Source organism: Melopsittacus undulatus, chromosome 4 (assembly GCF_012275295.1).
Source record: "Melopsittacus undulatus isolate bMelUnd1 chromosome 4, bMelUnd1.mat.Z, whole genome shotgun sequence".
Lineage (NCBI taxonomy): Eukaryota > Metazoa > Chordata > Aves > Psittaciformes > Psittaculidae > Melopsittacus > Melopsittacus undulatus.
Window position 1 is genome coordinate 37,579,755 of NC_047530.1, and position 24,017 is coordinate 37,603,771.

The following is a 24,017-nucleotide window of genomic DNA, read 5'->3' on the forward strand; positions in this document are numbered from 1 at the left end:
TTAACTCTATAAGGTGGTTTCTGAATATCTGAAAGATTTTACCTCAAAGGAAAGGACAGATGATTGCCTATTAACAATACAGGAAACCTCCCCCACTGTCTAAGATACTTTACAATGTCAGAAGTCTTTCCTGTCGGGATTTATGAAGCAGTACCTCTAGTGAAACCTAACTGTACATTTCTTTCTAATGTACATTGAAAATATCATGTACTAACAGCAGCTATACAACTACTATATAAAGCTATACATGTATCCTTCCATTAGTTGTAGCCACAGTCACTACCTGCAATTCAGCAGGCTGATTAAGACGGAAAAAATCTCCAATACACTAGTCATAGATAGTTCTCGAATGTGAACCTACTTTATTAATTAATATATTTAACATACAAATACTGGACTGTTTGCAGTCCCACAGATGACATGAGATTTAAATTTTGAAACTGTTTTGCAGGATTTTGCACCTGAAGCCTGCAGTATTTGAAAATGTGATCAAGCTGTGCTTGCAGCAGACTATAGTCTAGTAACACCAAGAGGACAGACCCTTAAAATAAGCGTCTACATCATTTTCCACAGTACACAGCGCCACAATGCATCTGCTTAAAAACAAATATCTGTTTGCAGTGAAACATTTCAACAAATCACAGAACTCAGCAGCAAAGTAGTTAAACATTTATGATTTGATTTTATCTCAGCTTGGAATGTCGCTGGAGTGTCCCACTTCTAACAACTGTTTGCTAAGTTAAGGCTTTAGTGTTTACACAGTGCTGAATGAAGCAGCCTGGTCACCAGATGTGAATGCTTCCTTAGACTAGAGCTTTCAATCAGATCACGGTCCTAATGGTCCCTGCTCCAACCTTCTTCCTCAGGACGTCCACCAGCCTTTCCAACCTGAGAGGGGGCAGGGGAGAGGGAGAGGAGAGAAAAAAAAAAGGAAGCTAACGTTAGGAATGTTCTGGCTGAAAGAGACAGTGTTTGCACTGAACCAAGCTGTCCTGGTGGTGGTCATGCTCAGAAACAAAGCACTACTGTAAAAGACAGACATTAAGGGAAAATGCAGACAACTTACGGAAAACTTTTTAACCTACAACCCAGCCCATTTGCAGGCAGTGATATATATCAACTCACTTTTCTTTTGTGGTATACGTAGCATCTGAGGTCCCTTTAAGGCATCAATGCAAAGCCCTGTGCAGCAATCCTGTGGCACCTATGCACTTTGGTGTAAGCAGGACATTCAATTCTTGCATTTTTTGAAATATGAGTGGTCCACGGCTCTCATTAAATGTAACACTTAGCTGTTGTTTTCCCTTAAAAATTACCTTGCCCATTATCCAGCAAATACTTTTATTGTCCATTTTATAAATTTATGCCTAAACCCTCATGTGTTTTATGTAAAAAACTTTCCAAAATACTCAATAAGCCATGTTTCTGAGGATGTGGAGGATGACATTTTGAAGGTGGTCAATATGATTATTATGTCAACACAGCTACAGAAAAAACCCAGTCTAAGTGGAACGAGAGCTGCCTAATCCTCTCAGTTTTAAGGCAGAGATTATAAGCATGTCCAGCATCTCACTGGTTTAATTAATTCTTTCCTTTTGTTAAAATATGTAGGTGAATAGAAAGGGCTAAATTTGTGCAGAGTTCATTTATCTTCAGCACTCCAATAATCATGCATTCGAGGTATTCCTTCAATTTATCCGTATTTCATGGAATCCTTCAGTGAAAGCTGTCCTACAAATAAACTAAATATATAAAAGCAGACACTGTGTGTAGTAGAACAAGTTGGGAGCCGTGTCCAGCATATTATATACACAACTTCCATAATGGATAAAAAGATGTGCAGGTTCAAATAGTTGTATGCACTGTTGCGAAGTTGGCCACTTTTTTTTTTTATCTGAAAAGACAATCTTTCTTTTTTTCCCCAATACATTACACAACATGAGGAATGCAGATAGGAAATAAAAATAACAGCTTTATCAAACCTGAAAAATTAATTTTATCTCATGGATGCATTAGTAACTTCAGTGTAGGAAAACTAGTTAACATGTCTTGGATTTATTGCCACAAGTCATGACTAACGCACATGGTACGTATTGAAACACTTGTTTTCCAGGAACCACCAAGCACCACGAAGCTACACCTTTCATTGTACTCACCAGGTGACTTAATTCCTGAAATGAGATTAAGAATTCACCACCCTAATGAAATTATCAGACACCAGGAAATGTATGTGAAAAGTTCATCTGGTTCAAGCTGTTCCACAGGGACTCCAAAGGAGTGAAAGCAAAGGTGAAAAAGTACTGCTTGGCTACTCCTCTCCCTTCAGTTTTCTGAGTACTGCTTTCCCTTTATAACCAACTAGTGCATTTTTCCTGATTTTGTTATGTACCTCTACTGCACTTCTTTGTCTTTATGGAGGCAGTATCCAGTCATAACTCAGTACAGTCAGTCTACGCAGGTAGAAAGATAGGGCTTTCACAAGTTATTTGCTCCTGAAAGTTTCTCACAGTGGATAAATTGATGTTTTTAAATCAGTGTTTACTGATAGGTCATAGCTTCCCCAGCCTCTCTCACTCAGAAGTTTCCTTGTTAACCAGTTAGTTCATGTGAGATTTCAGATAGTAATGGCAGATTTTAACACTTTTAACAGCATGTATCTTCAGAAGCATTGCAGCTTTCTCAGCTACTTTAACTATCACTGGAGGTCTCTCTAATACTAGCACCCCCTGTAATGTGCTTCAGAGACATAAAGCACAGGAGAAACATTTCAAACTGTCTGGCCAAACAAAAGGTTTGAGCTACAAATAGTTTTCTGGAAGACAGCAGAAAAATAGTAAAATCTGAGATCATGGCTTCTTTAAATCATTGTTCAGTTCAAAACAAGTACTGTGTGGCTTATACAAGTGGGGGAAAAATTACCTCAATAATTTAGGTTTCTTTTGGGGAGACAATAGGTTGGAGGTCATTGCTTACACTGTCCAGCAATTTGGCTTAGATGTGCACCACTCTGTGACCAAGCAATGACACTGCATGCCAGAGCAAAACAAGTTAGCAAAGAGCTGCCCATGTTTGAAGAGAAATACCACTGGGATGAAAGTATCTGTCTTCTGTTTAACCTTGAAACTGTCAGGCTTCATTGAAAATAATGAGGCTTAACAATCATAGCTTCTGCTTTTCAAATGAATGATGACTGAAATCATCAAAATGAGGTATTCCACACCAAATACAAACTGTGCAACGATTATTTGCCTTTTGTTTCAGCCATGTGTGGATTTGCAAATTTATTTATTCTTTATTAGAAGAAAGAAAGAAAAAAAGCAGCAGGGGATTAAGAAACTATACTTTTGAAAGAGATTTAAACAATAATGCAAAAGAGAGACTCTATCAGCTATTTATAAGATAAAATAACAGAGGGCAAAATTCACCCCTACACAGACACAAGACCCAATATGCCTCTGAAATCCCACTTAAGCCTACAAAATAATGCTATGTGCTGTATCAGTGGTTAATAACTCTGCTTACAGGCCTCAGGGGCCTTTTTGGAATGATAATCCAGGACTCTGTTCACCAGTGGCCCAATTCTGCCATCCTGACTCACACTAAACTACATTTTAGTTTGTGAGTAATAAAAGGCAGCTAACAAGGCCATTTGTGTCAATGAGGTACTACCTGCCAGGGGCGCCCCTTGTTGATAAGGCTCTACCCAGCCTGGCGGGATGTTGAGGCAGACCCTTTGGAGGCTAGGCATTTTAATCTCTGGTAAACTGAAGGAATAGTCTTATACCTCAAGATCAAAGGTAACTTCAATATCTAAATAGACAAATGGGAGGTGCTGGGAACTAGTCTAAAAGTCTCAGTGTTCTCAGAGTTCTATTCAAAATACAGAAGACACTGATCTGAAGAAAGTAACTTTTATTACTTTATGCAATCATGATATATTTGCCAGTATAATCTCACTATACTTAACTGAAAGTAATGCTGACTATGTTTGACTCTATCCTAAGACACAAATTTAACAAATTACATTTGTCTTTTGCCTTGTGAAGGGAACAGTCCTAATAGTACAAATTAAATGCGCAATATGGCAGTATCATCTCCTGAGATATAAGCATGGACAATCACTGAATTTCATCTTATGAAGCAACGAAACAAGTAATTCAAGAAGAAAGTATTTGGGTTTGTATTTTAGGTCAGAGACAAGAATGATATGGTGGGCATCTCTGCCTCAGTGCTGGAGCTCCAAATGTGCAGGGACAGACAGGCACCTTCTGGAATGTTCAACAAAGCCTCTTAAGATCTCACTCCTTATTGTCACAGATTTAGATTGGATATAAGGAAGATATTCTTTACTGTTAGGGTGGTGAGGTACTGGAATGGGTTGCCCAGGGAGGTAGTGAATGCTCCATCCCTGGCAGTGTTCAAGACCAGGTTGGATGAAGCCTTGGGTGATATGGTTTAGTGTGAGGTGTTCCTGCCCATGGCAGGGGGGCTGGACCTGGATGATCTTGAGGTCCTTTCCAATCCTAACTATTCAATGATTCTATGATTCTACGATTTTTAGCAAAGTCTTACAGAGCTTTATTTCCCTGAGAATAAAGAATTTTGGGTTTAGAACCAGTTTCCATAAAGCAGACTTAGAAACCTTACTGTGTCTGGGAGCCCAGAAGCTGGTCATATAGTTGCAAAAACATTACCTATGTGTCTCAGCTGCTGACTCTTAAGTGCATTTTAGGCTTGCTCCCCCTTTTCATGTATTCTGCTGAAGAAGTCTAGCTTGAAACTAGACAAACTTGTATTTTGGGATCAGTAAAAACTATGCAACTGCATAAATCCACAAAGATCAGTACATCCTCCATACTGCTCCATCTCTGGCCAAAGGAAATTACCCCAAAAGGAAAGCAGTAGCCTTTATCCACAATTCTGAATATGACAGAGTTAAACAGCCACAGAGTGCTCTTCTAGGGCATCATGCCCTAGAAATAGCCAAAATGGATACCAAACTGAAAGAAAAGGGCATACTTCAAGTAGCCTATGTCCTAATTTGCAAAGCAATATATAGACTAGCAGAAAACAATAGCTTCCACCTGCAGATGGAGGAATTAAGTGATAAAAACAAAACCCTCCTGGATTTTGAAATGCTATATAAAGGCTTATGAACCTAAACTATAACCCTTGGTTATCTTTCCAGTGGATAAGATTAGGCTCAGGCTATGAAGATGGCCTTACTTGCATGATTCCTGACTTTTTCTGGAATGTGTTTTGCTAACACTAATTCCCTTAAAAAACCACACATGTGAGAATATATCAGGTAAATAAAATGCATCAGACAAAAGCATTACAAGAAGTTTTAGCAGCAGAGCTCAGTGAATGACTGGTACATGCAAACAAATTCCCTTAATTTAATCTAAGAATAAAAAATTCCTTTGCTTTCCCTCTCCTCTCCTTCAATCTTCCTCTTTCATATATAATATCAAATCCTAAATGGAGTACCCATTTTCAGGTGTTTTCTGTAAAAGTCAAGAAAACAAATGACACAGAGATAAGAGGCTGCTGTGATACTAGTCTCATCCACAAATCAGTCACTTGGGTAGGATCACTGACTCAATAGGCTGGTAGAAACTGGTTCAGCTTTATTATCTGCAGGAGGGAACTGGACCCCAGCTGCTTCCTTCCCAAGGGAGTAGCACTGTGCTAACAATGGGTGCTGGGGTGGCTTGTTCTGAGTTTCAAATGTTGAAGCTGTTCTGACTGAATAAAATGCTTAAATATTCACTGGATTGAAGCCTGGAATGTAAAGGTATGACCTTGCAGTGAGTGGCCTATCTACCACTCTACAGAGGCATCACTCTATTACCTCTGGGTCGTTCAGTGAATCTTTAATTATTCCTCAATTCAGGTATTTTTACCATCTCAGAAGTCTGCCTTTTGAACAATAATGATTTTTGATCTCCTCACTAAAAAGCATTACCAGTTGTATTTAATGGTCATGCACAAATCTGTGACAACTCCTTCATAAATCACAATAGTGATAAAGGCTACATGGGGTTCAGATGTACTAGGCTGCCTCTCTCTGCTGAACAGAGTTCCCTCTGCATCTTTTGGATGGGGGACTGGGTGTCTTTCTAAATGGCATGCTGGAGTTCAGCAGTGGCTTTGAGCCTGATGCAGGAATTGCAGAGTAAAATTCGGTTGGACAGGTGGCTGGACTGGCTGGTAATAATGGTCCTTTCTGGTCTTAAAACACAAGTCTTAGAGACTGATTTAGCAGCATCAGCAAGCTCTAAACCGTGGTAGACCACAGTGCTGAACCTAGTCACTCCAGGCACTGCCGCCAATTCCTGCCTGCCCAACACTGTTTGTAATGTCGCTCCAAAAAGTATGTTCCATTAAACTTATAGGCCTTATATTTGGCAGAGCATACTATTCTGCCTCTGAAAAACACTGTCACAAAACAATCATTCATATTAAATCCCTTTCAGCATCTTCTCAGCCCAAAAGAGTAATTGTGTATATGATTAAACTTAGAAGTAAATACAGCCAGTTGGGCTCCTGACAAGCAGACATATTTCAAAATAAACCTGGCTCACATAGGCCTTGGCTAAAATATTAAGCCTTTATCTGTGGTCCACAATAACTGATCTTGTCAAATTGTTTGCTCTCTACCTTCTGTTTGGAAGATTATGAGCTAGCTCACCATTACTATTCACCTTGTGCCATCACTAGCAGCAGGAAAAGTGAGTGGTAAACACAGTTGGGCTATTTTGACAGCAGTTCACCCTACTTTGTTGATGTAGATTGTTACACAGCACAGGACAATACAAAATCAGGACTCTGCATCTATGCTGGATTTAATGCTACCATGTGAAAGGTATCATTCCTTTGTTTTCAAATGCTTTCTCAGGACAGAATACACAGACTGCCTAAAATAAATGAGCTTATGAACAAGAAAAATAAACCCATAAGCAACTATGCTGTAACCTCATCTGTATTTCAGTACATTGAGATCTACAACATGATTATGATACAGACTAGGTTCTTGCAATTGGATGGATCATTCACATCTGAGCATGTGGCTGATATCAAATTAAAACAATTAACAAGAACTGAAATAAAGGATATATTGGCATATTTAAGGTCAAAGTATACACATCAGATTAATCAGATCACAGAATTCCACCTAATTACTTCAGCTTGAGTCTGACAGTTTATATGCCAATTTTATGCAAAGTTTACTACTTCTATTTGTGCAAGAAAAACCTTTCCTGTACCTCCTTCCATAACCTTCAATTACTTTTCTCACTGACAATTACTGTTTTCACGCATTTGGTGTCACAGCTGGTCTCTTTTAGGAGAAATCATGACATCAAAGCCTACTCTATTCTACTCCTTGCAGTGATAGCATTTCTACAAAATTAGTGCAGATATGAATAGGCAAGGGTATCTTGGACTTTTTCTGACAAATACTTTCTGGAAGTCTTTGTCATCTGCTCAGGGAAGGCTAGCAGTTTTATCTTATGCTAATATAACTTCCCATAGAAAGTATTTTGCCATTCTATAGAATCTATGATTCTGTGATCAGCCTGAAACCACCACACTGCACCCTTCTGCATGTTTCAAAAAACTTTCCTTGTAAGACCAGGTCTGAACCTTTCAGATGCCCATTTCAAGCCAGTCTCACCTCTTCTGGGCACGCTTGGGTGAAGTCCTGTTTATAATATGTTTGTAAAGTTGCAAATTATAGGCTCATAGGATCACAGAAGGTTGGAAGGAACCTCAAAGATCATCTAGTCCAACCTTTCTTGCCAAAAATACAGTCTAGACAAGATGTCCCAGCACCCCATCCAGCTGAATATTGGAAATATCAAATACTTGGGAAACCACCACTTCACTGGGGAGATTATTTAAATGGCTGATTGTTCTCATTGTGAAAAATCTTCCTCTAGTGCCCAATCAGAATCTCCCTGGGAGCAACTTGTACCTGTTGCTCTTTGTCTTTTCCATGTGACTCCTTGTGGAAAGGGAGTCTCCATCTTCTTTGTTGCCACCCTTTAAATATTAGAACACAGTGACAAGGTCTCCCCTGTGCCTTCGTTTCTCAAGACTGAACAAACCCAGCTCTCTCAGCCTTTCCTCACACGGCAGGCTTCCCAGTCCTTTGATCACCTTTGTGGCTCTTCTCTGGACCCTCTCCAGCCTGGCCACATCTTTTTTGAATAGCAAGGACTGAAACTGAACACAGTATTCCTGATGTGGCCTGACAAGTGCTGAGCAGAGTGGAATAATGACATCTTTATCTCTGCTGGTGATGCCCTTATTGATGTAACCCAGCATCACACTGTTCACTCATTGCCGTCTACCACGACCCTGAGGTCCTTTTTCAGGCTGATGTATTACTCAGGCTGGTTCCCAAGTATATATCCCATCAAAGCACAACTCTGGCATACTCCTCTTGATATCATAAACAATAAAGATAACATGAGCTTTTTTCTTGATTCCACAGACATTTTATGAAATCTGATGCAGACTTGCCAGCTCAAGGGGGCTCTCAGTTATGTTCCACCTCCCTGAGGTGGTTCCACCCTCATGACCAAGAGTAATCAGGAGCTTGTGGAGAGAAAATTCCTTCTTATAAACCATCATCAAATTCCTCCACTTTACATTAAAAATAATGGTTTCTACATTGGTTTGATGTATTTAGATTTGCCTTCCTGGCATAACTAATGCTGATACTGCCCAACCTGGAGTGACTTCCACATCACTGAGAGATCAAGTAACAATGGAAATGGGTTTGGATGTAAGAGGAAAGCATTTAATTAAGATCCCACTTGTGATAAATCCTTCATAATGGTCTCAGACTGGTAAGTGAACTTCCCACCCTTCTGGTGTAACCCAGTGGTGCCCACAGACTTCTTGTTTCAGGGAAACTCAACCATACTTCTGAAAAGTATTTCTAGAAAATTTAAGAGCAGTCTTCTCTCAGTAGTAGACTAACAAAAGCTCATGGACGAAACATCCTTTTATTGTCTGTAATACATTATATATAGATGCTATCAACAGGAAGCTGGTCTATTATTATTGATGTTGCAACATGGTCCCCTATGCAGGGATAAAACCAGAAAAGATGTCTAACTGCTTATTTACATACAAACAAGCGGTTTTAAAATACCAGTTGAGACTTAGCATCACAGACCAAAGTGTTTTCTACACATGCATAATGCTCCTTAAAATACTTCATAGGCTTTTTACTGAGTTATCAGCCATTTAAGGCCATTAAGATGAAAACAAGTCCTCCCACTTCTAAGCTTCAGTAACCTGTCTCCAGTACCTGGTAGACAGACTGTCTCCAACTGCCTTCTGCACCATTCTAGCAAGACAATTCACATTGTTAGACAGGTCACATTTTTTTTTCACTGGCCTTCTAGTCCTATTTTGCTCAATGTTCCTGACATCCAACCGGGAACAAACTCCTGCTCCTGGGAGGTGAGTAAATTCCTGAGCAAGACCGACTCTGAAGGACCTTCAGCTCATTTTGAGGACAGCTTTAATTCATCTGAACTGGTGAGCTTGCAGACTTGGGCCTTGGTGGCAAATCTGTCAGGTGGTGATATGAATGGAACTGACTGTGGGAAAAAAAAACTTAATTTCTGCTGATGAGAGTATAAAAATTTGGCTTCACATCAAGATTCACAAAATTCCTCAAAAGTATGGAGTAAAATATCAGTGTTTAAAATCAGAAATCTGTGAAATGTCTTCTGTGTTTTGAGTTCACCACTTAGAATCCCTTTTACCACATGTAGATGTGCATCTGTTACAACCTTCAAATAGTTTATGAGTATCTTATCAAAGATTGAGTTGATAGAAGTAGATATATTATGAAGCACAGAATTAAATGCTAAATACAATAATTTCATTATACACATCTCTAATAGCGGTAGTGTCTTCCATTCAAAAGTTGAATTCTGATACTTTCTATGGGCAACAATTCCATAATGTGAAGCTGAAATGATAAAATTTGATCCTAAAGATTCATGCCTGCTAACAACTCAGTTTTTCCAACAACTTAGTGTTTACTTATACCCATATCACATACAGCAAAAATACAGAAGAGGAAAGCTGAGCAACTTGCCAGTAAACAGCAGTGGCAATGATGTGGTTAAAGCTATTGTTGACTATCATACAACTGATGCTCCCTTTCTACAAAGTCCTATTAAAAAAATGAAAGCCTTATGGAAAAAATGTGGCTATTAATTAATGACTCAGTACTAGATCAGAAACATGAACTGTAATTTTTTCCTTGGAGAACTAGCCCCTGCTTCAGTAAAGGTATACTTAATTTTAAGCAATGGAAAAATTTAAATGATTTAAAGTTTGCTTAGAATCAAATACCTTGCTGGCCCAGGCAGTTATTTCAATTTGTTGCTGTAAAGAACTGTTCCAGCAGTTCTCTAAAAGATTATACGTAACTCAGAAGCTTCAGAAAGTCTGGGATTTCTTTCTGAGCTCCTGCACATATATTTACAGTATTCAATCTTTTGCATATGTTAAGAAACAGTGTGAGTATTAACAGAAAGAACCGCAACTTTATTTTTATTCCTTCAGCCAAGCCACAAATAAATGACTCCTGCAAACAAACCAAATATTATTTAGTAACGGCAACATAAATGCCATGGACTTATTTTATTTGGATATAAAATATTAAAGTAAATGATTATTTGATGTGACATACATTCTATCATCTCAGAAAAAAAAACCCAAGTCTGAGAAAAAGTTTTCTTGCTGTTCTTTAAGGAGCACTCAATCTGCTGTTCAAAGTTATTTAATAATTTGTCATAGAATGGTTAACTATAAGCTTACAAATACTATGTCAGCATGCTTCTTCCTATTGGGCAAACAACTTCAAAATCTGATTTGTTTGTGTTATTGGTCTTACTAAATATTAGTCTTTGCAAGTCTGGTTTACACCATTGATGTTAACTATGCCAACATTCTGATTTTGTTCTGAAGTATTCCACGACAAGCTGATATTATACAATACAAGCCCAAGAGCTAGCCAATCCAGTTTACTGAGTATACTTAGTGTATTTTGCTACTGATAAATCAATAAAACCATGTTGTAATCTACAAACTTCAATCTCTGTGAAGCAGCTATAAGCAAACTGTAAATGAACACACAGGTCAAAAACTGGGATGTTGTGATTATGTTGACTCTGAAAACATTTGACTTTCATAGAATACATTTTAGTGTTTGAGAGAACTAAGTTTCAGCATTGCTTATATTTTCGTGAAAGGCTGAGATGATAAATATTCAAATGATGATAAATATTTGTGTTTATATTGTAACTACCCATACTTTAAGAAAACAATATCTGCACTGCAATCCACAATTTACAGAGGTTAAGTAAATGTAAACCATAGCTGCACAAAGAAAATAAATACTTGACTTAGATTGTATGCTCAGTTTTGCATTCTTCCTCCATGTGAAACTGCCTGCAGTCAATGGATATCTCAGCTGTGCAAGGAATACTGGAAAGGCTTATCTGTCATTCCTTTTGGCTGGCATTTTTTGTCTTCATTCTGATAAGTACACCACTGAACATAATCTTGGCATTGATCATAAACCATCAGATGCTAAAGATCTCATTATAAAATATGGCACCCAAAACATCTATGAGAATAATATCCCATATCTGCTCTGACAAATCACACAACGATATGAGACTTCCAGCAATGATACCACAAACTGCTCTATTAAAGGCCATCTTCGTATGAAAAGAAGACATCAAAAGATAGTGTGAATCATTAGTACTACAAAGGACATCAGCTGTTGTAATTCTGAACATCACTGAATCTGTCTTCCAGGACTCTTAACACTGAGAACAGGATCTGCAGCTTCACATGTGGTCTAGACCAGCACAATCCTCCTGCAGTCTGTACAGAGAGGATGGCAGCAACTTGGGATTTACAACAACTAGATCAAGAAATGTGCTCCTAAACTCGCCAAATAGGGAGGTTCATGTTATTGATTTTTCTTTTTATTTTTTTTTTTTAATCTCAGCCCCTTGCTTTAAGTGTTTTGCTCCAAGCTGCTCAGAGGTTCTCAAGCTGCCCTTCTCTAAAAATAACCTGAGGCCACTTGTCTTTTTTAAGGTGACAAAGATAACGGTAGTGCTACCACTCCTCCTTTTTAAAAGAAGTATAAAAATTATACTATCAGCTAGAGCATTCAGACAAGCTAAGGAAAACTTGGTTTTAACCCACACCTGCCACTTCTCAGGAGAATAATACACTCCAGGGCTGAAAAGACTTCTTTACTTCTCTTTCTGAAGCTACGAATCTCTACAGAAGAAACATCTGAAATGTTATTAGACCTGAATGTGTGATTCTGTATGTGGTTATCAAGGGTACTGTCCTGGAAAATAGGAGATAAGTGATCTGATACTGGCTCTGCATTTATGTTCAACAGGCACCAGATAAAACTGAGAATAAGTCCTTAAGGAAAGTGTCAGAGCCAGGTCTTGCATCTCAGAGGTAAGCAGCCTACTCACTGCTCCCCGATCCAATAAGTCTGCATTGTTTTCTTCTATGTGGTACTACTTCAAGGCAAGGAAGAGAGCATCTAGATCAAACCTGAGTGGCTAAGACATCCGTGATATACAGGAGATCTGAACCAGGATCTCCTCAGATGGAGAAGGAAACTCAGCTCCATTCTGTCACACCCTGGAGGAGTACCCCTGCTCCCAAACAGACACTTGGAAAACTGGGGGGCTGGAGGCATGGGGGACAGATGCCAAGGGAGCTTTCAGAGAAAACATCTGAGGTCACCACTGCTCTGTGCAGACCTTGGTGCAACCAGAGTACGTCACTCTGGTTCAGCACGTGCTTCTCCATTGGATCTCCAAGGAGCCCAGGCAGAAAAGACAAAATGTCAATTGTTTCATATTTTTTTCTGTCAGAATTTTTCTGTTCATGCTAACCCAAGACCAAGTCTTCTTAGGACTGAGAAATTATCAGCATTAGTGGTACTAAGTTATCAGGTGCTCCCTCCATCACAAGCTGCAAATTTTATCTAGACTGTATGTAACGTAATTCAAAAATTGGTAAGTGACGCATCATCCAATGCAGAAAATACATTTCATTACAGCTTTGCAAAAGTGATATATGTCCTTTTGTATGGCATGAATAATACGTTAGTCTTACCAAGGAACACAAGATCTGCCTAGTGATACAGAAACATGGTATATCTACAACAGTCCAGAGAATATGCCACCAGTGACTGAATTAGTTCAGCTCACCTTAGACTTGAATACTAGTTCAATGTTTTATTTCCTCCAGACCCAGAAAATTGATTTCACTCTACATGTTGGATTTCTCTGAGGCTCCACATAACCTCATTGGCTTATTCAATTCTTTTATTACAACAAATAGGTATCTCTACAAGACTTTTTAATTCATCATTTCATAATGCATATTACTGCAGTCTGAGGGGAATTTTTCTGAGAGGAGTCACTGGCGTTAGTACAGAATTCCAAGTATTTAAATAAATTCTGACCCTACTATGTACTGCTTTCCTTAGATCACACATGACTTTCTTCACTCATTTCAATTAGTCTTAATTCCTCATTGAGTTTCTAAAGCAGACTACTTCCAAGCCTACTGCTCCTAAATCCAATAAATTCACACTGCCTGTTATTGCTACTCTAGTTAATGGTAATATTTTTGTATATGATATGATGTGATTGTTACTAGATTTTGCTTCAGACTTTCTCATGTTCCTATTCATGTCTTGCATGCCAAAGAAATTTTGCATCAGCTCTGCTGCACTCTGCAGAATTCTTTGGGGTATGTGGTAGTTTTGCGTGTCTGGGAATCTTCCATCTGGCTAGTGTGGATTTCCTAAACACCATAAAACCCTGCCTGTGGAGACTGTGTATCTCTTATGGGCCCCATGGAGTTTATAATCTGCTTTTAATCATTGCACGAGACAGCCAACACATCAGTCCTCATCAAGCAGTTTTTTCCATGTTGAATCTTCTTTAATAACTTTTGATCCAATTCTGAAAGTCCAGAACTATTGCTGATTTTCATCAGTATCTTAGACTGCTATAGGAGTCGGCTTCCTCGGCTCCCCATTTCCTTCCATACAAACTCTTGTAACTGTTGACTTCTGCAGCTTGCTGTAGTAAGTAAAAGATTTTTAGCACTTTGCTCTCACTCGCTCATCTTTTGAATGTACCCACCAGCATATGTTTCTCAGTAAACTATAGGTCATATCCTAAACTGGGACAAATGAGTGCAAGTCAGTGTGACAGAGCTAAGCCAATTTGCTGTAGCTAAGAAACTAGCTCTTCATCTACATTCTTCAACAAGTCACCAGAACTTATTTTACATTTCAAAATGCTAGCACCTATTAATTATTCCCCATTTGATATTAAAAGATTACCAACTATTCAATTTCACAGTAGCAGGCACTTAGTGGTTTTCATTAAAAGCAAAATCACTTTTGATATCTGCTAAATTATTTACTGACACAAATCAGTGAAACTATTAATACCTGTGAAGCTGTATTTCTAGCGTGCAGTAGTTAAAGTGTTGATCTGACATTCAGCAAAATATAGATCTGTAAGTGTAAAAAAAAAAAAGGCAAAAAAAAGCAATCTGTTTTTATTAGGGAATTCTGAAATTCTAAACATAACATTTTAATAAAGTAAGAAATCAAATGCTGTTTATTGTTTTGAAAGACTAAAATTCAAGAAATGTATCTCTAAAATTTAAAATAAAGCCAACTTATTTCTCTAACATGTGGTGGTTCCTCCAAAACAAATAGCTTTAAGTCCCGGTGAATGTACAGCTTGTTTCTTTTGTGCAGTGCTTCTGCCTCCAATTTCCAATTAACTAGCTCCATTCTTATCTACAATGAGTGACTGAACGCATACAAGCTACAATGTATACTTCAACTAAGTATATGTAGGTATGATTTTAAGAGGGAGATAACCAGTTAACAACATTTGCATGTTGCAAATGGTCTCAATTAGTACAATAATTCAGAAATCCTGGTTTTAGCAGGTTCCCTGCATAGCTGCACTGTACTGAGTACAATCTGCTCACTAAAGATATCATGTTTGCAGTTTAAAATCTCCACAGACTTTAGACCCATACATAAAGATACTTATTTCACTCTTTTTGGAGACACTGACCTGTATCCTCATTTAAAAATGAACACCACATCTTTATGTTATTAAATCTTTGTTTTGATCTATTAGTATTCACCAAAGTGCCATTTTATACAACGCCGCACTGAATAGGCAAGGCTGGAGGTAACCATCTGCAGCTTTAGAGTCTGCATTTGAATTGATGAAAAGGGCTTTGTGTTTTCATTGCCAAGTTTGATTCTTCCAGTCATTAGACATTCCCCTCAGATCCCATCAATGAAGCGGACTCTCTTACACCCATGTGTTAAATTCTCTTCTCCTCATGGTTTCCTGTGCCAGCTATACTCCAGAAAGACTACTGGGTCTTAGTCACATTCTTCTCACAGCTGTGTTAAAAAAGAGCATCAGAGCATCTTCCCAAAATCCATATGTGTCTCTGGTCAGTCCCCTGTCGGAGGGTCACCTCACATTGTGGTGTGATTATTCAAATATTCATTCTTGTTCTTGAACTGCACTGCTCAGATCATTCTGGGAAAGATTAGACCCTCCAGCCAGCACTAGAGAACGTCTTGGACATTGATGTGAAATGCTTGCAGCTCCTGTACTTGGAAGGCAGATTAGTTTTACTTGCAGAAGAGGGGGACTCTAACCATTTAATAAATGCTTGCTTCTTCTTTATTTCAGTTTTTTGTATTATTTCCAACTGTGTCGAATGCTGGGAAGAAACTGCTTATTTTTGTTGTGTCATCAATCGACTTTTTTATCAGCATAAGAAACTAAATGAACAACTGCAAAAGCAGAGAAAGCATGTTCAGAAATGCTTGAGGGAAATTCAGGACTACTCAACAAAAGGGTGTGTTCCAGTAACAATGAATGTTACATGGCCAAAAAAATCATACCTGAAGAGGTAAAGCAAATGTCATTAAGGGTAATATTTCTTTTATGACAGTGATTTCCTTTGATAAAACTGTCTGTTTATTCAGAAGATCACTTAGTTTTCTCATGTATTCAATCTACTGAAATATTTTATCCAAATCTGTAACTCTACTAACTTCCTCTTTAAAAGAAAAAACCCAAATCAAAAGATCTCTCTAATAAACAGTTACAGATAAATGAAGTAATAATTTCTGTTATACGTCACTTTAATATTAGCTTTATTCATAGTCAGAACTACCTCAACAAAGTGCACAAGCAGCATGCTTCTCAATATTTATGCTTGTTTTCATGCCTATATATTTTAGCATTGCACTATTACTTTGTGGATTCGTGTCTACTTTTAGAAGATTACATAGAAATTCTACATGTACACCCTCTGCTACTACCTTATACAGCTATGTGAGCGTGCTAGTGTGACTGTGCTCACACACAAGAGAGCTATGCTTTATTGAGCTAGAATCATTAAATTGTGAGAAAAAAAATAGAAGCCCTCAACAGACAAATTGCATTAAATTTCACTCCAACTGCAAAGGTATTGCAGAAAAATAGAACATTTCCTGGAAAAAAACCACATCAAAAGTGGCCTCAACCTTTACTGATAATTGGCTAATACTGATTTGGTATTACATTATAACCTCCTCTGATAATGCTGACATCAGTAGCCACTTCTCAATCCCAGAGGTTCCAGCAGGAAGGACAGTTTTTAAATGTCTTGCTTCCTTTGCTGGCAGAGGCATTAATTAATTCAGAGGATTTTCCAGCCACCTTCTTCAGGTCAGTCCCATTTCCCTGCTGGGGCTGCACCAGCTGGTAACTGGCTTCTCCAGCAGGACAAATTTGCAGGGGGCCTGTGGCACTGTGCCAACACTCCTGGTGAATTCTGTGCCACTGTCCTAATTCTTTGTTTGTAACTATGAATTAAAAACATTGATTAAACATAGAAAATTGTAGTTATAGCCATTCTACAGGGTATAGGTTAAAATATTATCACACTGATCATCAACATTTCCTATTGAATAAATATATACTGTGTTATTTGTGCACATACATGTATTTATTTACATATACTACACAGTTAAAATGGGTACTTGCTTTATAAAGTAACTGGTCTCTCTTAAAAGTCTAATGTGCATCTTGATAATGTTTCAAAATCAAAACAGATTCAAACAAATGCTGTTAAATCTGTGTGGTCACTCTCTGTGCACCAACATTTTGTGTTTCATATCACCACTCCTGCTAGGGTGGTAAAGCACCTTCACAGGCAAGAGCACATAGTTGCAATTTATATCTCCCACTGCAGTGAGCTGATTTGAGATGTTCACCCTTCAGAATAAACAGACTTTTACTACATCCAAGTTCACTATAAGTGGATTCCAATATATCCCCCTTCTGGTTCACAGCTGCTGTTTCATGTGGAATAGGATCCAGAAATTTTTTAGATGCTTTGTGTCCTGATGCAAAACACAGGATCGCTATTCTGACTTGGATCTCACGTTTAGAAAGCAACAATTGGAGGTGAGTACACAAATGGCTGACATAAGGGCAATACTGTGGAGAAACTACATCTGTATTTCAAGCTCAGCATATGATGCTAAATGCAAACAATGAAGTTTTTAAGAGTGCAAAAAAAATTCTTATTGTTGCCAGAGAACAGATTAGCAAAGGCATAGTGAACACCAGTAAATTACATGGTACGAAGATATATAGTACATCCTTTTCCAACACAAATTGTTCTAGTTGTGTTATTTCTTAATGAAGCTTAGAATTATTTTTTTTGTTCTTATTTTTAACTGTTGCTACAGTTAAAAACTATTACGTTATTCAGGTATTTACTAAATGATATCAAGAGACTACTTTCTACAGCTGTTAAAATACTTCCCTCATATGTCAGAATTCAATTTTAGTTGAGCATTCAGAGGAAGTAAAGCAAAAAAGGATGTTTCAGAACCCTTGTTAGGATATGAACCGTAATGTCATATTTTAAATTACAATAAGCATCATCTTAAGACAGTTCTAATAATTAATAGTACTGTAATTAATACCAAGAAGGTTTTCTGTTGACAGGTTTATAAATTGTCAGTTCCTTTTTGAAATGTAGAACATCCTACATCTTCAAAATAAAAAGCTAAGCTAACAAATGAGTTCCTGCCTAATTGCCAAACACTGATTTGTATGAAGCGGTTGAGGTTACAAAGAAATGGGGAATTCTTAGCCTGGTTTCCCTGCTGATGAGTACGAACTGTCTGTGTAGCTCTCCCAGAGGTGTCAGAGGAATCTCTATAGTGTCACACAAGGGTTCTTAGCTCAAAGTAAACACACTTTCCACAAACTCAGCTGCTTAATCTGTTTGCAGGTTGAATTATAAGATGGGGGTGGATGACTCTGGGTGCTGGGAAGACGCACAGAGCATTTCCACAGTTTCTTGGTAAAAAGGGCATGCTATTGTCATCAAAAGACTTCACCCAATTGTTTAATTTTGCTTTAGGCTCAGTGGTCTGATCTCAGCAATAATGAAAACTAACCTGACCAAAATTCTCCCAAGTAGTTGAGCATGTTAAATTGTATAAATTCTTTTCAGTATAGTAGTGCATCACCACCACTTTAATTCAGGTTGTGGCTGCACTTCTACTCTGGCCACCCTGGTTACACAGGATTAAACAAGACTATTTCACTAATAAAACACAAAACCAAACCAAACTTTACTTAAACATCTATGATTAGTAAATGTTGATAAATAAAGTGAAATTACATAACAATGTTAAACAATGTACAGAAAGGTTCAGCCAAAATTAACATGCTGTAATTATTTTTATAGGTTAATTTTTATCAAGCATGCACCTGCTGAAATGTCAAATATATCTAAGTGTTTAGGAGAGAGATTTGAATGATTCTCAAACAAACACTGGAGGTTTTAAAGAGATAACTGAAAATATGTGTTTTCATATATATATCTTAACTACATTTTATGTAGTTACAAATAAAATGAAAATATAAAAATCTCTGAATGCATTTTTTTAAACAGAACTCATATTAAGTCTTTGCAGTATATTATAAGCCAGTTTCTGGCTACTCTGGAAATACGATGTAGACATTAAAGTTGAAGACAAATATGGACAGACAGGATAATTTGCATCAGTTCAGCATCAACCACTTTGGAAGGGTGTGAGAGAGAGGTATTTTGCAACTGATCAATGTGATGCAAAGATGAGAAGTGCCAGACTGTGAAGAGGCTCTGCTTACACATTTGTCTGTCCCAGCAATCAGACTTCCAAAGGCTTATATGCTAGTAATAACAAACATGACAATAAGGACTTTGGTAGAGATGAACTTCAGGTTTTGGAGTTCGGTAACCTTCTAACAGGAAATCTTAAGATGGTAAAGAATACAATCTCTGTTCGCTAGCTCAGAGACTTCCTGCTAGTTTCAGTGAGATTTTGAATCCACCCCTAAACAACCCCATCAGTATTTACGGTGGCATGAAACTTGCCAGATGTGTAAGAGTGAAAATGAGAACCTTAATATCCTACCATGCAATTATAAAGGCACATACTGTTGCCACAGGATTGGCATAGGATGAAGACAGTGAATAACCACTCATAGGAGACGGAAGCACTTTCTCTGTGCCTTGCACATGTAGAAAGCAGTTTCCATAGCAGTAATGACAGGCACACTGACTTGGGTAATGCTTTAAAACTGTTAAAATGACTGGCTTCACACTGAATAGGTAACAAGCTGAATGGCTGTCAAATAAGGAATCATTTTAAGGGACCTTTTCTGAGTACCAACACACTTTCAGTCATAGACAAAATACCAGAAGAAATGTTTCATTGGTTTACAACTGTAATTTTTCCCTGAAAGAAGTCAAGTGACTTACTTCTGAACTTTTTCATTAGCCTCCTGTGAAGCCTCCAGGGCCTTCTGGAGCTTCAGCTCTGTGTCCTTTTGCTCTGACCGAGTTTGCTGCAGCTGAGCTGCCAGATCTTCAATCTGGCAATAGGTGAGGGTCACAACATCCGCTCTGCCTTTCAGTCCATCTTCAGAAGTACTGAAAATGCAGTTAAGCTGGTCCTGCAGACTCATTCCTTCAGGCAGAGATTTGGATAAGCTGGGAAAAAAAAGCCATACATGTTACTTAGTTTCTATCTAAGGCTGAGCTGAAGGAATACTACACTCAGTTTTACTGATATTTTTAGTATTATCATACATAGACCCACATTCACTAAGACCAAGTTTTATTTAAAAAGTGACAGAGAACAAAAAGAACATCAAGTTTCCACAAGGCTCTTCTAGAAGTATGTAACTACCATCAGAATTTTAAAAGGCCAAAAACCTATTCAATAAAAACTTTTAGTTGTGGCATCTTCATCACCTTTGAGCTACAGCAAAAGTTGCTTGTGTGATTTACATGAAGTTGAATTAATCTGTGGAAATCATTGACTTGTTATTAACTCCTGTTATACAGGACTATCTTTTATCAAGCAGACTCAGCAGCTACAGGGGGTTTATTTGCAAATAAATAAATTTCAATATAATGAATAAAAATGTTAAAATGCAAAAATGCCTGGATCAGCTAACAATGCTATGGAAAATAAGCAAAAAGAAGGATACTGACAGGTTACCTACAAATACTGAGAAGAAGCTGAAAAAAGAATAAAGTAGATGGTCCATCAGGTAAAAATAGTCTCAATAATGCCTGTTGACTGTGGGATTATTTCTCAAGGAACCAGTAGGTAGGCAACTGCTTGAGTTACTACGGTGCAATGGTAGAAACCACATTAACAACTGATTACTAGGGAAGGAGCCTGCACTAGCAAGATCTCCGTGGAATCAGCAACAATTGCTTCCTACCTCTTCATAGCTGCAATTCTTTGGTGCATTTCACACAATGGAAAGTGACATGGGTAGTAGAAGAAATTAATTAAGACATAACAAAAGTGATGGCAGCAGGAAATTATAATGAGCAGCGTTCTTAGATAAATAAAGTAATTTCAAATCAGCTTTATGAATATCAAAAGCTGTTGCTGTATTGATGGATATGACTTAAGATCATCCTTCTGACTGATGACCACACAAATACCAAACATTTCCATGTGGACTTCTAATAGCAGTGCATGCTGATTACAATACTCAAGACAGTCTATATGATAGCTGCTAGTATGCAATAGCATTTTTTCTTCCTTTCCAGTTTATTAAGGTGTTTGTATGGAAAACACCCTTTATTCCCACAGCCCATATAGGAAAATCATATCCAGACTAAAATGTAATATACATGGACAAGCAAAACACGGATTAACTAATAGAAATCCAGAAGCTAAAAGGTCAGAGTGTTGATATGTCATTATGCCTGCTACCTGCAGTTGTCTGAAAATATTGTGAAGAACCTTTTCAATTAAATGAAGACATATTGAAAACATAAATATTTATAAAGGGATATTAACATCCCTGGAACAGACTCATTAAAAATAAAATTACTTTAACAGTTGCACATAAATTTTACTGACTGAAGTTCCACTATGGCTGAGCATTGATCACCATGGAGAAATACAAAGGTATGCAAATAATGATGAAAGCAGGCTACCAAAATACCACTGCTGCCCGCTTCTTAACCACCTGGCACAAGATTAAAAGAAAAAAAAAAAAGACATTTGAGAAGCTAAATGGTCCAGTGTTTAGTGTGGGTCCCTGGTTAAAAATAAAGAAAAAAAGGGGAAAGCCCAAATATTCTAAGTTGTTTGCACCGGTTGAGAGTTGTATTTCCCCCCCCCCCGGAACTTATGAAAAATATAGCAGTTTATTTAGATTCTAAAACACTGGCTCTGTGTGGCTACAAATAGGCTCCTTCCCAAAGTCTGGCCATGAACAATACAGTACAATATACACTATTACATGTTTTAACCAATTATGATTGCATCTGAGTGATCAATAGATTCTGACACATATATATTTTGAGGCAGTGTGATTCCTCCAGATAAAGGTACTGTGGTTTATAGATTTTTAAAGCTTTCTCTTTTTTTTTTTTAAAAAAAGCATGTAATCACCAGATTTCCATCAATATGTGCTTTGCTAAACCACACTTTTATTTAGTCCCTTTTGATACTTATTTGAAATTCCCTCATTAATTCCCAAAAATCATTTTGTCAAAGACTCCATTCTATGATTCTATTGATGCTATAAATAAAAAATAAACGGGGCTTCTAGACCTGAAGAATGGGACACAGAAGCATTCAAACATTTCCTTGATTTAAATAATTCACATGTTCTTTAAGTAAGCCTTTGCTTTACTATGGCAGCATGGCCCCTTTCTTGCTCCAGCTTGGGTCTGAGAGATTCAAAGGCCCACCTTAACTGTATCCAGGCAGAAGGAAAAGTTACACGTGATGATGACACTTATGTAATGTCTTCTATCCTGTAGATACCAAGAGGTTTCCTCAGATCCCAAATTCAGAGTAGCTTCAAGCCTGCTAAAAAATTTTACCAGTTGTTACTGTTCCCAGATGAGCTTGACTTTGGCTGAAAATCAACTGTGTGAAGTGCTGCTCTTATAACACTCTCTCTTGCCAGGCATATTTTTGCTCTAGGGTGGGAACTTACTTCCCACCTGAAGCAATTCTGAACAAAATAGAGAAAACTTCCACCTAAAGGAAGAAAAAAAAAAAAACCAACCCAGCAAAAAACAAACATTCCTTATCCGTCCTCTCCCTCCTCCCCCACCCCAGCGATAAACGCATCCAATGTTCCCAAAGGCGTGTAGGTCTGACCTTGGTTTTCACCAGAAATGTTTCTGACACTCAAGTTCTGAAGACCTCTCAGACCTCAGCCTGCACTCAGGATGGCTTTGAAGAGGGTCCCTTCATACCACAGAATGCACTCAAGGGCCAGGCACCACTGATACCTTGAAAATACTATCTCAAAGGCCCTCTTAGGAAACAATGCAATAAGATGATATTAAAAAAAACCCACAAGACCTAGAAGGACTTTGACATTTTGCTGTAAAGTGGAGGATATAAAATGGTCAAGTTTGCATTATATGTGAGTCAGGAGCTTGACAGCTGGTAGACTGGTAACTAGATGGCATTGCCCTACCATAGACAAATATTTTACCAGCCTTCCTTTGTCTGCAATTACACAAGTTAAGAGGACTGTGCTTTCTCTTCAATACAACCACCAAAACATCTCTCACTAATGTAACTGAAGGCAGCAGCTGTGTTAGACTCTGTGGTGCACAGGCCACAGATCATGCTATAACAGTAATGCAGGCTGCACATAATTCAGAGTATGTTCTTTGCACTGTACAGTCTATCAGTGTCACTTTCTTGTATCTGGTGTACCCACACATTCTTAGTCTAGGATGAGCTCAGGCATTCTCTTTATTTTATATTTTCTCACCAGATCCAATCACACTGGATGAACAGAGCCCACCATAGATTTTCTTCTCTGTGGTGGTTTGTGATACAATGTCAAGATTTTACAGGATAGCATCTTGACAGATTAGCACTGATCATGCATGCCCATACTGTCCAAACTTAATTATCTGTGAATATGGATCCACAGTGAGCAGTAGGTTGAATTTCAGCCTTCTCTTGTGAAACAATGTAAAGAAACCTGCAACCTGTACAGTTTGGACACAAAATGATTCAAGCACAGGCTCATTATCTACAGTAAAAGACTGAACTGACTATCATCCATCTTAGAACTTCAATTTTTCAAGAAGTACAATTTAAAGGCCACTAGCAAACACATTTTTTCCTCCTTGGCCTCAGTCTCCTCACCTTATGAAGGGTTATGGTTTTAAACTAAATGAGGGGAGATTCAGGTTGGACATGAAGAAGTAATTTTTTACAGTAAGGGTGGTAAAATACTGCAACAACTTACCCAGAAAAGTGGTGGATGTGCCACCCCTTGAGACATTCAAGGCCAGGCTGGATGTAGTTC

General features: G+C 38.0%; 1 protein-coding gene across 1 annotated transcript in view; it reads right to left on the reverse strand.

The window, feature by feature from the left end:
* Positions 1 to 354: 354 nt before the first annotated feature.
* The window catches only part of MIPOL1 (mirror-image polydactyly 1), a 158,611-nt gene continuing 134,948 nt past the window's right edge, over positions 355 to 24,017 (reverse strand). The window contains exons 13-14 of the mRNA XM_013129022.3: positions 19,960 to 20,190; positions 355 to 888 (exon numbers count right to left, since the gene is read on the reverse strand). Coding sequence (XP_012984476.2) covers positions 822 to 888; positions 19,960 to 20,190 — 298 coding nt within the window. The 3' untranslated portion in view covers positions 355 to 821. The remainder of the gene's footprint in view (positions 889 to 19,959; positions 20,191 to 24,017) is intronic.